Source organism: Cnephaeus nilssonii (genome assembly GCF_951640355.1).
Source record: "Cnephaeus nilssonii genome assembly, chromosome: 6".
Taxonomy (NCBI): domain Eukaryota; kingdom Metazoa; phylum Chordata; class Mammalia; order Chiroptera; family Vespertilionidae; genus Cnephaeus; species Cnephaeus nilssonii.
The window spans coordinates 103,526,063-103,541,044 of NC_137077.1; the positions used below are offsets into that span (position 1 = coordinate 103,526,063).

General features: G+C 43.5%; 1 protein-coding gene across 7 annotated transcripts in view; it reads left to right on the top strand.

The window, feature by feature from the left end:
- FGF9 (fibroblast growth factor 9) overlaps positions 1-14,982 on the top strand; it is a 215,321-nt gene that overhangs the window by 123,182 nt on the left and 77,157 nt on the right. For 2 of the 7 annotated variants that reach the window (XM_079774108.1, XM_079774109.1), the window contains exon 1: positions 10,181-13,484. The exons of the other annotated variants lie outside the window; for them this stretch is intronic. In XM_079774108.1, the coding sequence (XP_079630234.1) occupies positions 13,208-13,484 (277 nt within the window). In that variant the 5' untranslated portion in view covers positions 10,181-13,207. Of the gene's footprint in view, positions 1-10,180; positions 13,485-14,982 lie in introns of those variants that run through there. 7 annotated transcript variants of the gene reach the window in all.

The window sequence follows — 14,982 nt, forward strand, 5'->3', positions numbered from 1 at the left end:
TGACATAGTAATTTTCTTAATTTCAAAAATAAAACATGAAAATAGTACTTTGGCTAATATGTTAGCTGTTGGAGGCAGTCCTACTACAACAACTAGGGAAAAGTGGAGAAATTACAAATTACAGTTGTTGTTGGTAGTCCTACTGCAACAACTAGGAAAAACAGGAGCAATTATAAAAATGATATTTTTAAAGGCACCATAGATTTTGGAAGAAACAAGTCCTAGATGAACTAAAATTACAGAAGGGTGAAAGTTGATCCAAGGTAAGCTGATGATTAACAGCTGTTTTTGCCCTGAGGGGCCTTTGACTGCACACAGGTTGAGGATTGGACTTGGCTCAGGCTGAGGGTCCTTGTGAAGGAAAGAGAAACCTGCAAAACTCTAATCAATAGGGGTCTAGTGTGATGAACTAGAAACTTAAGGGGCTTCAAACTCAGAGCTGGTTTTCTCAAGATATTTGCTGAGTTCTTAGGATTCATAGGATACTGGGGTGTGGAGCTGAATGTTTCTAAAGGGCAAATGAAAACTCCCACGGACTTGTGTTCCTAAGAAACATGAAGCCTCTAGTGTGGGGCCTGCTTCAGGCACATGGCTGTTCCCCCTTTAAGGTCTTTGCCAGATTTTGAAGCTTTGTGTGGCCAGGAAGCTAGAGAACTGGTTTGAAAATCTCTGAAGGGTAGAGATAGATTTCCTGCAATCTTTCAAGGTTGAGGAAATGACACCAGCCAGGATCTCCATCGGAAGTGTGAGAGTGATGCATCCAAGGAACAAGGGCCAAGCAAAGGTCCATAAAGTCTTACTAAAACTGTGGCCCAGCCCCAATCCATTTAAATTCCTGCTGGAGTCAGGTGCTCAGAGAGAATAAAAGGGACATACTCTCTAGTGGAATCATTATCGTTAGCCTCCACTTTTCTTTTTTTGTTAATCCTCACCTGAGGATATTCTTTTCCATTGACTTTTAGAGAGAGTGGAAGGGAGGGACAGGGTGTGTGTGTGTAGGAGAGAGAGAGAGAGAGAGAGAGAGAGAGAGAGAGAGAGAGAGAGAGAGAGAGAGAGAAACATCAATGCGAGAGAGACTCATTGATCAGTGGTCTCCTGTATGTGCTCTGATGGGGCCGGGGATCAAACCTGCAACCCAGGTATGTACACTTGACTGGGATTCAAACCCGAGACCCTTGGGTCCATGGGCTAACACTCTAACCACTGAGAAAAACTGGCCAGAGAAGTCTTCACTTTTCTACATACAACATCTGACATACAATCAACAATATTTAGATATGCAAAGAAGCAAGAACATATTAATGATGATAAAGAGAAGAAAAACCAGCAGAAGCACATCAGATGATAAAACTATTGGAGTTAATAGATAAAAATTTTAAAATGATAGAGAAAAATATGGAAAATTTCACAAGAATGGGAATCTATTTAAAAAAATCAGATGGGCATTTTAGAACTGAAAAAACTGTTATCTGAAATTAAGAGCTTAGTGAATTGACTTAACAGCAGAATGGTCATAGTAAAAATTAGGATGAGTGAATTGGAGGAGAGATTTAAATAAAATACTCAAACTGAAGTACAAAGAGGAAAACAAATAGAAAACAAAACAAAATTGTCTAACATATACATAACTGTAGTACCAGACAAAGAGAAAATAGGGAATAGGCAATATTCAAAAACTTAACGAAGAAGTTTCCCAGACTGGAGAACATCAATTCTAGATTTAAGAAGCTCTGTAAATACCTAGCAGAATAAACACACAAAAAATTATATCTAGGAACAACATATTAAACCTGCTGAAAAGTCAAAGACAGCCCAGCTGGTGTGGCTCAGTGGTTGAGCATTGACCTATGAAACAGGAGGACATGGTTTGATTCCCGGTCAGGGCACATGCCCCCCGTTGTGGGCTTGATCCCCAGTGTGGAGCATGTAGGAGGCGGCTGATGGATGATTCTCTCTCACCATTGATGTTTCTATCTCTCTCTCCCTCTCCCTTCCTCTCTGAAATCAATAAAAATGTATATTTAAAAAAAGATGAAGGTGAACACATTTCTGACAAAACAGGGAATTTGTGGCCAATAGACTTAACTAGAAGAAAAACTACAGAGAGTTCTTTAGGCAGAAGAACAATGTTTCCAGATGAAAACTGGAAAATGCAGGGGAAATAATGCAAAGGATAGATACCCTTATCTTCTTTTTAAATAAATTTCTCTTTATCCTTCCTCTTTTTTCTTTTTCTCTCATCCTTCACCAAATTTATTCATGGCTTTTATAAATTTAAATCACACTACTAATATTATTTTATTTTTCTTAATATAATTTATGCTTTTTTAAGTTTTTCTATTCTTCCTATGTCTTATGTTTTTAGGTAATTATTAAAAAGTGGTAACCTACCCCTAGCTGGTTTGGTTCAGTGGACAGAATGTCGGCCTGTGGACCAAAGGGTCCTGGGTTCGATTCTGATCAAGGGCATGTACCTTGGTTGCAGGCTCCTCCCCAGCCTGGGCCCTGGTCCGGCCACATGCAGGAGGCAACCAATTGATGTGTTTCTCTCACATCGATGTTTCACTCTGTTTTTTCCTCTCTATTCCACTCTCCCTAAAAATCAATGGAAAAATATCCTAGGGTGAGGATTAACAATAACAACAACAACAAAAATGGTGGTAACTTGGTAATTATTCATTGAATCACTAAAAAGCATAGGACTATAACAAATAAAACAGATATTAAACTTAGCATTCTTATTAATGATAACAAAAAGCAAAGTTGGAAAACATTGAGAATATAAACAGATAACCCAGTGGGAGACATTACAAATCAAGCTTAATTTGGGGGAGCAGTAGGGATAGAGAAACCTGGGGAAAAACACAGTCTTGGGAAAGAAGTGAGTTATAGAAACACTGCTTAGAATTATGTTTGAAAGTGAAATGATTGCATTGTAAAGTGTGTGGATTCTTTTGAGGGAATAATCATCAATCACCATGGGTGTTCATCACACTTGGAATAACACCCAATTCCTGGAAAACATTGTTAAGGAGAGAGGAAAGGGCTACAGTTGTAATTTGGGAAGTCTCAGCTAATGGGTTGTTATTTAATGCCTTGGGAGACGAAATCCTCTTGGAAGTGAGTATAGAGAAGAGATCTGAGAACTAAACCTTTGGACACTAAACATTGGATGTTGAGGAGAGGAGGATGCCACAAAGAATACTAAGGGATCTGTGAAGTAGGAGGGAAACAGAGAATGTCTAATCATGGAAGATATGAAAAACGTGTAGTGATTAACAGTCAAGTTCAGCTGAGAGGGCAATAGAGTAGGTTGAGGACTGACCCCTGGATTTGTATTGTCGGTCATTAATTTCAGGAGAATATGGGCAGCATCAATGAGAAGTAATTTGCTTTTTATTTCCAACTAGAGGCCCGGTGCATGAAATTCGTGCATGGTGTGTGTGTGGGGGTGTCCCTCAGCCCAGCCTGCACCCTCTCCAATCTGGGACCTCTCGAGGGATGTCCGACTGTCCATTTAGGCCCTAAACGGGCAGTCGGACATCCCTCTCACAATCCAGGACTGCTGGCTCCCAACCACTCACCTGCCTGCCTGATTGCCCCTAACTGTTTCTGCCTGCCAGCCTGATCACCCCTTAACCACTCCCCTGCCAGCCTGATTGATGTCTAACTGCTCCCCTGCCAGCCTGTTTGCCCCCAACTTCCCTCCTCTGCCGGCCTGGTCACCCCTAACTGCCCTCCCCTGTAGGCCTGGTCCCTCTCAACTGCCCTCCTCTGCTTGCCTGATCGCTCACAACTGCCCTCCCTTGCAGGCCTGGGCCCTCCCAACTGCCCTCCCCTGCTGGACATCTTGTGGTGGCCATCTTGTGTCCACATGGGGGCAGCCATCTTTGACCACATGGGGGCAGCCATCTTGTGTGTTGGAGTGACAGTCAATTTGCATATTACTCTTTCATTAGATAGGATCATCTATGGAGAATCCTGAGAACATTCCATCAACTATCAGGAAGAAGCAAATATTGAAGAGGCCTTTAGAAAAAAAAAAGGGGTGGCAGAAGGAAGCTATTTTCCCGTCATAGGTTAAATGTAAAAATCCCTAAGCTAGCTATTTAACAGAAAAACAAAACAAAACAATTTTTAACTTAAATTCCACAGTATATTAAAGCAGTTGAGAACCCAGGATTTGATGTTGGAAAATCTGTTAGAATCCTGCTCCGTCACTTCTAGCTATGTGACTTTGATCAAGTATCTTAACCTCTCTAAGCCTCAGTTTGCTCAACCTTAATAAGCAGAGATAATAATGTCTAATTCATAGCATAATGAAGTTTAAATTAAATAATGTATGTGAAGTTCTTTCTATATAGTGAGTGTTTAATAAATACCGTTGTTATTATACCACATGCACCTTCTAAAATATTGTTGTTATTATACAACATGTATGTTCTAAAAGTAGGGAAATAGGCAATAAAAAAGAAGTTAAAATGGATTATGCTGGAATGACCTAAAGGAAAGTGAAGAAAAATGGAAATAAAAGGAGGTCACATTAGGAAGTTGGGTAACTTTGCTGGCCACGAGGATGAACTTGGAGTGGGAGGCATGATACTTTGAACCAGCAAAGTGATGTAACATTGGGACAGTTGTAAGTGAAGGAAGTTCCAGGGCTTCATCAGCCACACCTTATGAAAAACAGGGAGAGGAAGGAAGGTAAATGGACAGACAAAAGCTGGACATGGCCAAGAAAAGACAAAAATTACAAGTTACCTTGGAGGGTGGGTAAGTTTGACTTGTTTGCATTTTCAGTGATATGTCAGTTGTGCGCCTGGGCTTGTGTGGAGGAAGGCGGTCCACAATTCCAGCATTTTCTGCAGTTGCTCTCAAGATCTTTGCATCACCCACTGTATTTCCATTCTTCAAAGAGCAATATGCAGTTATTGTTAAAAATCAAACTGTGTTTATGTTTTTGTAAACAAATACTACATTTATGTGTATAAAAAAGATAAGAAAGTTCATATATTAAAATTCTCCATCTTGCCCTGAAGGCAACCAAAACTATTGTATTTGTTTTTTGTATATATTTCTAAAGATTTTACTAATAAGTATAAATATAAAAGGTTATCCATTATAACACAAATGATGGCATACCATATACATTGTTCAGGGTTGTAATTTTTCTTTAGCAATATTCTTTGGAGATTAGTTTATAGCAGTATACAAAAAACTTCCCTATTTTTCCCCTTTTAACAAGTGGCTTAAGATTCTGTTTTATGGATTTATTATAATTCTTGTAGCCAGTCATTTCTGATGGATGCATGGGCTGTTTCCACTGTTTTGCTAACCACAAAGAGTGTAACAGTGAGGTATCTTCTACACATATTATTTTGCACATGTGTGCATACATATTTAAATATTTAAGTTTTCAGAAGAGAGGTTGCTGAGTCAAAGGAGCTGTGTATTTGTAATTTTAGTAAATATTACCATAGTGCCCTTCATAAAGGCTGTGTCTAATCTCCACAGTAATGTATAAGAGTGCCTGAATTCCCCAAACTCAAATATAGTGTTTTATGTTATTTTTATTTGTCAAATTTATAGGTAAAAATGGCATATCAGCACAGTTTTATTTTTTATTATAAGTGGAGTTGAATATATTTACTAATATTTACTAAGAACCAGTTGCATTTCCTTTTCTATAAACTATTTTATTCTATTGTTAGTATTTTTTTCTTTCAACACTTTAAATATTTAGTATCACTGTTTTCTTCCTTGCATGGTTTCTGAAGAGAATTCTGATGTAATTCTTATCCTTCTTCCCTCTAAAGGTAAGTTTTATTTTTTCTTCCTCTCTGACCTTTTCCAAGATTTTATCTTTGTTTCTGATTGTGTACACTGTAGATATGGAATATATGTTGAATATGATATACAGTGTAGATTTTTTGGTATGTATCCTACTTAGTTTTCTCTGGGCTTCCTAGATCTGTGGCTTAGAATCTGTCATCAATTTTGGAAAATTCTGAACCATTATCACTTCAAATATATCTTGTTGTTTTTTTTTCTTCTCATTCTTTTTCTTCTGATAGTCCCATTCTGTGTATGTTACACCGTTTATTACTATTCCACTGTTCTTGGATATGCTGTTCCATTTCTTTCTTTTAAAAAAATCTTTGCATTTCAGTTTGAGAAGTTCCTATTGACATCTGATCAGACTTACTGATTCTTTCCTTGGCTGTGTCCAGTCCACTGATGAGCTTATCAACGTCATTCTTCATTGCTGTTACAGTGTTTTTGATTTCTAGCTTTTCCTTTAAAATCTTTCCTTTAGTCTTAATATTTCTGCTTAAGTTAGCCATCTGTTTTTGAATGTTGTTCACTTTTTCCATTAGAGCCCTTAGCATACCAATCATGGTTATTTCAAACACCTTGTGTGATAATACCAAAATTTTGACCATATCTGAGACTGGTTCTGATACTTGCTTTGTCTCTTTACACTATGTGTGTGCATGCGTGCCCGCACACACACACACACACACACACACACACACACACACACGTGCATGCGTGCGTGTGTGCGTGAGTGTGTGTGTGTGTGAGAGAGAGAGATTACCTTTAGCATGCTTTTTTTTTTTAAATTGAAAGCTGGATATTATGTATTGGATAAAAATTACTGAGATAAATAGGCCTTTATCTGGCTAGAAGTAAGGCTGTTTTTACTGTTTGCAGTAGCTGTGATGTTAGCAGCTGAGATTTCTTCCTGTGTCCTTGTGTCTCCGCTATTGTCTTTGAGTTTCCCTTGAGACTCCTTAAATGGGGTCTGACTATTTAGAGTCTTTTAGCTCTAATCCCTGTTATTATACAGGAGCCCTATGGAGGTGTTGGTAAGGTGTGGGGGTAGGGGAAGCGTTCTATAGTCCTATGATGACATCTCAGTCTTTTAGCAAGTCTGCCTCAGCTGGGTGTTTCCCTTCTTGAAGGCCCGAGGGGGCTAGAGTTAGATTTTTCCCTTCTTGCAGGTTGGTTAGGTGCTGGTGAAATAGTTTCCCCTGAGGGATGACTTTGTTAAGGAGAACAAGCACAATGGACATATTTCAAAAATAGTTATGTTTCCCTACCCCTGAAGGAAACAGGAGGAGATTTTGCTCAGATTTAGTTAAAAAATTTTTTTCAATTACACTTTACATTCAATATTAATTTCAGGTGTACAGCATAGTCTCAGATTTTCTCAGTGAGAAGTTGGTACTGCTAGGGCTTCTGGAGGTAAATCTCGGGAAAGTATAGGGGTTTCTTCTGAATTTTTAACTCTCAAGCTTCATTATAGTTTAAAGTGTTTCTACTGATGCTGGTTCCAGCTATGGGCTTCTGTTCCAGAAAGCTATAATTCTCTGTTTCTATTTTTCTGTCTTTTCACTTTTCAGGGCAGCAGTTTGTCCTGTAACTTCAATTCTTTAAAAAAAATATTTTTATTGATTTCAGAGAAGAAGGAAGAGTGAGTGATAGAAACGTCAATGATGAGAGAGAATCATTGATTGGCTGCCTCCTGCACACACCCCACTGGGGATCGAGCCCACAACCCGGGCATGTGTCCTGACCGGGAATTGAACCGTAACCTCCTGGTTCATAGGTCGACACGCAACCACTGAACCACACCTGCTGGCAATTCTTTGATAAACCTAATAGTTGTTGACTTTCAGTTTTTTCAACTATTTTTTTGAACAGGAATGATAACTTCCAAGCTCTCTACATGTTAATCTGGAAACTGGAAGTTGTATTTTTCTTATTGATTTAGGAGCTCTTTATGTATTAGGGAAATTAGTTCCAAATCTTTAACATGAGATACACATTTTTATATTTTGTCATTTATCTTTTGAATTTATGTTGTCCGCCCAGGCAGTTAAATAAATGTTTGTGTGTGTTTGAATTTATCACTTTCTTTTAGGCATTTGAAGTCTATAATACAATTACAGGTATAGCTCTTTTTACTCTGCTGTGCTCTACTGTGCTCCTCACATATTGTGTTGTTTATGAAGTGAAGGTAAGACCCTCCACCAGCAAAAAGATTAGGACCCACTGAAGGCTCAGAGGGAGGTTAGCATTTTTTAGCAATAAAGTATTTTTAATTAAGGTATGTACATTGTTTTTTTAGACACAATGCTATTGCACACTTAATAGACTATAGTGTAGTGTAAACATAACTTTTATAGGCCCTGGGAAACTAAGAGTTTGCATGACTCGCTTTATTGTGGTGGCCTGGAACTGAATTTGCAGTATCTCTGAGGTATGCCTGTAGTAAGGCCTTTATAATTCAGGTTATAAAGGAATTCTTTTATTGTTTCTTTTAGTACTTACTATTTTTATAGCTAAATATTTGGTCTATTTACATTTTATCCTCAAATAAAGTGTGAAGATTAGGTATTACTTTTCTCCCCAGTTGTCTAGTCAGTTGTTTCAAAACCATTTACTTAATTGTTCATTCCCCCCCCCCCATTGATTATCATTATTAAATTCCAGTATGTATTGGGGTTTATTTCTGTAATTTTATTCTGTTATTGCTTTATCTCTTTTTCATATGCTAATATGAATAATTCATATAGTAATACCATTCTGTTTTAATTAGTATAGCTTCACAATGTTTAAAAATAATCTATGGCTAGTTATCCCTTTATTTTTCTTGTCAATTTCAAACATTTTTTGGGTCAATTTAATTATCTATATAAAATTTAGTGTTAGTATTTCTAATTTTAAAACTTGTTGGTACTTTTATTGTAATCATGTTAAGCTTTTATGTTAATTTAGAAATGAATGCATATTTATGAAATTTAATTCTTTAAAATCTAAAAACATTATATGCCCTTCTGTTTTTCCAAGTTTTCCTTTGTGAAAGCTTAAAATATATTTCTTCATATAGATCTTGCACATTTTTGTTCCTAGGAATCTTATCTTTTCTTCTTTCTTCTGTTGTAACTGGTGTCCTTCTTTCTTCATTAGTTTCTTAACTGGTTGTTTATATATGCATTTAAGTTATTTACGTCTATGTATTGATTTCTTGGAAACATGCTGTTTATAAAAATTTAAAAGTATGTGCCTATTATAATATAGGGCAGTGTTGCACAGTGGGGAGTCTGAGGTCCACGAACATGGCTGCACCATTGATTAGCCCTGTGGCAGTAGACAAGGTACTTAATCTTTATAAGCCAGTTTCCTCATGTATCAAATGGGATAATAATAGTACCTACCTCATAAGGAACTTTTGAGGATTGAAAAGATAAAGCACAAAGACACTTAAAGGGTTTCTGGAATGTAGTGAGCAGTTTTGTGCTCTTACATTGAAGCTTAAATCTAGTGCATGGGAGTCAGATGGAGAACAGATGTCAACCTTCCCATCCACTCCCCACCAGCCACACTCCTCACTTCCTAAACAGCAGTGCTGGACTGAACTGAGGGCTGCAGAGTGAGGAATTAGGGGAATGGAGACATAAAGCTAGAGGCCCAATTACACCTTGTTGTTGTAGGAAAGGAATAAAATGATTTGGTGATTTGCATTTGGGGTGTCCAAGGAGATTGGAGGAGGAGATACATGTTAATGAATAAAACAGTGGAAGTGAACAGAGCACTTTTTCAAATTGCCACCTTAAATTGAAAGGGTCTTGATAGCTTATAGGCCATTTATACATACTTGTATCATAAAGCCATCTTGGCAGCAGCTCACTCCATCTATGAGAGAGAAACTTGAAATCACACGGAGTAAATGGGTATTGGGGAAGCCAGGTCCAGATCTGCTGACCTATGCTGATGCTCATGCCTCTTCATTTCAATCTTTCCTTGTCATTTATTCCCATCTCAGTCTAAGCACTAAATTGCCAGCAGAAAAGACAGGACAAACTGGGAGAAGGGGAAACAAGAAGGATGAAGTATTTTGAGGAGAGAGCCTAAGAGAGCTTGGGAGCTGCAATAAAGAATGGTATTCGCTGAATATACCCTGTGCAGAGATTCCCGGGACTATGTTAGCGATAATAAGATAACAGCAACCATGTCTTAAGTTCTATTGTGCTGCCTGTTTTATGTGCATTTTTTCTTTTATTCTTAACAATCTTCCAAGGCAGGTGTTCCTATGCCAATCACACCAAGTGTCTCTAGAAAGCCAGGCCTCAGTCTTCTTGGAGCTTAATATCAATATACTAATTAAAGAATACTTTTAAAACACACCGCAGCCCTGGACATAGGAGCTCCTGATCATGGCAGAACTGGGAGGGAATTGTGAAGAAGTCAGCCATAGCCAATGGGGTGAGCTTCCAAGAAATGTGATGTGAGCAGTGACAGGAGGGAAGAAACAGGACGGTAAGTTAACGGGCAAGGAAGCCAGGAGGTCTTCCCGCAGCTGGAGTCAGGAATGCGGATGGAGTGTGGACTAAGCCGACTGCAGTGGAAAGGGATGCCCAGAGGAGGCTGCCTCTAAGGAGGAAAATGCTCCATCAGCTACTTAGCCTGTTTTCCCGTTGCTCCATTGCTTTTTAAAGTGATAGTCACGAGGCTTCAGGATTCTTAAGTGGAAATGATCTTGGCTCATTGGCCGACAGTCTAAAATCAGTTCTAAAAAATTTGGTGGGAGACAGCTGGTGGAAATCGCCCCAGTCCTTCCTTCAGTGGAAATGTCCACGTGCTGCTCGGTTGTCTCCTGATCAAGCGTCTCCCCCTCTCCATCTTTCGTCTGCCTGTGTCTCTTCCTTCATTAGGTTTCATAAAAAAAGGAATCACCCGGCTCATTGTACCCAAGTGGTCCAGGCATACCCCTGCTTAACCCAGCGCGGCTGGCTGCCCGAGATGAATGCAGGCTACTCGGATGGTTTATGAGAAGTGACACTTGCTTCCCAGCTTCTTGTATCTGCCACCGAGCAGTTAATGTGAAAGCCCACAGTGAACGTGACTGCTGGAAATACTGCTGGGCAGGGCAGGGCGCTGGTGCTTCGTGAGCACGTGAGCAGGATGCTCAGAGGCAGCCCCAGACACCCCATGATCCGGGACTGCGGCAAATGGGTGTGGGAATGGAAAGACGGGAGGGTCACTTCGTCCCTGTCCTTGCTTCCCATCCGCCCCAGCATGTCGTCCACGCGGGGGTAGGGTGAGGTCGCCCCAGGTCGCCCAAGAACCTGCAAATTCATCGCTGCCTTTCATCTCCATAACCTTCCGTCCCGAGCCTGGCCCTTCCCATCTAGCTCAAAGCTGCTGCTAAGGCGGGTCCGACTTCTCCCCTAAAAAGGCTCCGATTCCCCTTTCCGCCGCAGGGGTCCAGTCTTGGCTCAGACTTCGCTTCTCACTGCTCGCTCCGCAGTCTGGGGCTGCGCGCAAGTCTCGCCAAGTTTCCCCATCCAGACCCGAGAGTCTGCTCCTTCCTAGGACAATGTGAACAAAGAGGAGCAGGGAAAGGGGCCCGCGGGCGGTTGCGGGGCGAACGTGAGTGTGAGTGTGTGGTGGGGAACCTCCTCGGGGACCCGCGCGGAGCGCACCCAGCCTAGCACCGCAGTGCCCCTTGCGGCTCCGGGAGGCGGGTGGCTTTGTCCCGGCCCGGAAGGGCGCGGATGCCGTGGGTCGCAAGCAGAAACCCGAGGCCGGCTCTGGAGCCCAGGCTTCCACGTTGTCTCGCGGCCGGCGTGGGGACACTGGACTTGCTTCTCCTTATCCGAGCTCGCCCCGAGTAGCTTGGTCTGGGGACAGAGGGACCCACTGGAGCGCTCCCCTCCCTGGCTCTCCGCGGACGCGCGCAGGTCCAATTCCGGAACCGAGGCGCGTCTTGGGCGCCCCCCGCCGTCTGCGTCGCAGCCCCCGGGACCGCGCGGGTGGGACCTGAACTGCGCCCACGGGAGATGCCCGCCGGGAAGACTGTCCAAAACCGACCCGGAGGCCCCAGCCGCGTGTGTGCGCGTAATAGGGGTTGGGGTCTCGTCCGCTCGCTCGTCTCACCTGCATTACTGTTTGCCTGGCAGAGGAATGAAGGAGAAACTGCTATGTCCATTCAATGTCATTAAATTAGCACCCTTCCCTCCAACTCGAGCAACTAAGTTGTATTTTTCATGTAACATTAGAGTCCACGCGAAACTACTTTCCCACTCCTGTCTGAACCTTCATCACTGCGCCGAGCCAGGTTTCGGGGTCCAGGCTCCAGTTCCGCAGGAGAACTTGGGAGTCTCAGGACTTGCATCCCCTGCCTCTCTCTGGGCGTCTTTGTAACGCGGGGTGGTCCCGGGTGGTCGCGCCCGGCTGGCTGCGCTGGGCTCGCCGCTGTGCCTGCCGCTGTGCGTTTGGAAAGGGCAGGCGCTAGGACCGCGGGACGCGCGGGCAGCACGGCGCTACCTTAAACCCGGCCCAATGCCGCCGCTGCGCCACTCTGCGCGCCGGCCGGGCTGCGCAGGAGGAGCGCTCCGCCAGTCACCAGGCTGGAGCCCGCGCGGCAACACCTGTTCGCGGCCGCAGGGCGCACGCGATCTGTGGACACCGCTCTCCCGCTCGCCTCCGGCCGTCTGCGCTGAACCAATGGACCTCCGCCGAGCCGCCGCACGATTCCGGATTCCAGCTTTGGACGCCTAAAGTTTTTGTTTTTTGTTTTATTATATTATTATTATTGGTTTTTTTGGAGGGGGGATCGGGAGGGGAGAGTCTTCAAGGCCACCAACGTGAGATTCCACCCCCCACCCCCACCCCCGCCCTGGAAGGATTCCTGCTGATGTCTGCATAGTCGGTTAGAGTAAAAACGGCGCATGCCTTTCCCGGAGTCAGGACCCGTGGATTCTGACGTAGCCCGTGCATCTTAAAATCCTATAATAACGCCTAGGCACTGAAGTTGCCATGGCCATTACGATCGGGAACCAAATGGAGAAACTACGAAATTCCCCCCGTACGACCGCCGGCTGGGATGCAGACCTTCCTGCCTTCTAGGAGCCGGGGCTCTGCCCGTAGAGATGCATAGATGTGTTTATCAGTGTGTCGGCGTGTGAGTATACAGCGCTGGTTTCTTTAGGCTGTTAGTGGTTTGACCTTGAACCTGTACCAGTGAAACGGCAGATTACTTTTATTTATGCATTTCATGGATTGAAGAAAATAACGTGTTTTTTCCCCTCTCTGCAACCGCAGTAAGGGAGGGGAGTTGAATATACCTCGCCTAAGATTTCCCGGGTTGGCACCATCATTATTGTTTATCCCTGCGCTCCAGCAGCCCAGCCTTCTGATGGCTCCCTTAGGTGAAGTTGGGAACTATTTCGGTGTGCAGGATGCAGTACCGTTTGGGAATGTGCCGGTGCTGCCGGTGGACAGCCCGGTTTTGCTAAGTGACCACCTGGGTCAGTCCGAAGCAGGGGGGCTCCCCCGGGGACCGGCAGTCACGGATTTGGATCATTTAAAGGGGATTCTCAGGCGAAGGCAGCTCTACTGCAGGACTGGATTTCACTTGGAAATCTTCCCCAATGGTACTATCCAGGGAACCAGGAAAGACCACAGCCGATTCGGTAGGTATACCCTTAACATTCTTGTGTCCGCGCCCTGACACGTTGGGATTATAACCACCAAGAAGGGGGTGGTCGGGCGGGGGTGCCGGAAGGGTCTCCCTCTTTCTGCTTCTGTCTTGCCAGCTTAAAAGAATAAATAAAACAAAAAGCCCCCGGAACTGCAGGTCTGCCACGGGCACCTATGCAAGTCTACATTGAAAGGCTTTAGATTAAAAAAAATTTTTTAAGAAGGCCATTATTTATAAATATCACATAAGCTCCTCATTCCTTTGAATCAGATACTCAGGAAAATCAGGTTTAGGAATTTGTTTGTTTTTGTTTTGGATGGACCAATCCCAGGAGTTTGAAGCTTTAATCATTAACTACTGAGAACTTAAAAATGCATTTCCTGAAGGTATGGCTTATTGTAATCTAGTGCCCCAATGAAGTTTTTGCCCCTTCCCCCTTTCTTCTAACAAGTATCCCACTTGAATTGTAAATGAAAGGTATTGATTCCCACCTTGAGGGTCTGAACCCCTTCTGCTAGGCTTGCTAGCCCAATGTTCTTTTGAAGTCACATTAGATTTGGGAAGGGGCAGGACGCTCCCTGGGGTTGCTCGTCCTTCCAGCCATCAAATTACCACCGGTCTCCAGTGTGCAGCCTAGGTGGGGTTCCGGGTGGCTCTCTGGTGAATGTGTGTGTGCCGTGCAAAAGCTGGGAGCTAATTATAAAGAGCATTCAGTTCTGAGGACTTCACTTCCCCAGGAGGGTACTTGTGACTCAGCATGGAGGCTACAAACCGAGGGCTGGTGACCATCCACCCCTTTTATTTCTGCACACACGTGCTGGCTGGGCTACCCTGAGCCCAACAGTCAGCACAGTCCAGGTGGGGACTCTGCTCCCCCTCGTCCCCCGTACTTATACAAAAAGTAAAAAATAAAGAAATAAAAAGCGCCAGTTCGGGCAACCAGGCTGTTGAAAGTTGATTTTTTTTTTTTAGTGGACCCACCTGACAACACTTAAAATGGGTCGTAAAAAACAAAGTCCCGCGGTGATTTTTTTCTCCCTCAAGCTTTCATGCCAGATGTAGACCACAATCTAAACTATCTGTTTTAGGTTCAGGGGCTGTTGATGAGGCCAGAAGGCGAGCAGGATTCAGGCCTGGGATGGGATGGCCTAGCATTTTGCCCCTTTGCTCCCCGAGCCTCAGCCCCAAGCTGAACCTGCTAGTGCAAAAATTACTGGCTGTCCTAAAAAAAAAAAAAGTGGTAACTCCTGGCCTTGCAATTACTCAGTTGAAAAATACTTCTCCGCCCCCACCCGCCCCAGTGGACGCAAGCTCTGGTGGTTGCACTGCAGACTAAACTTTACAAGTGCCGCTCTGGGGCCGCTGTGGGGGCTGCCCCCGTTCCCGGCGTTCGCACCGAGATACTGGCGATGGGCGCCGAGGTTGGGACTGCCGGAGTGTCCGGGTCTCGGCCGCCGTCTGGGGTCGGAGCCGCGCCCCCGGGGGCGAGC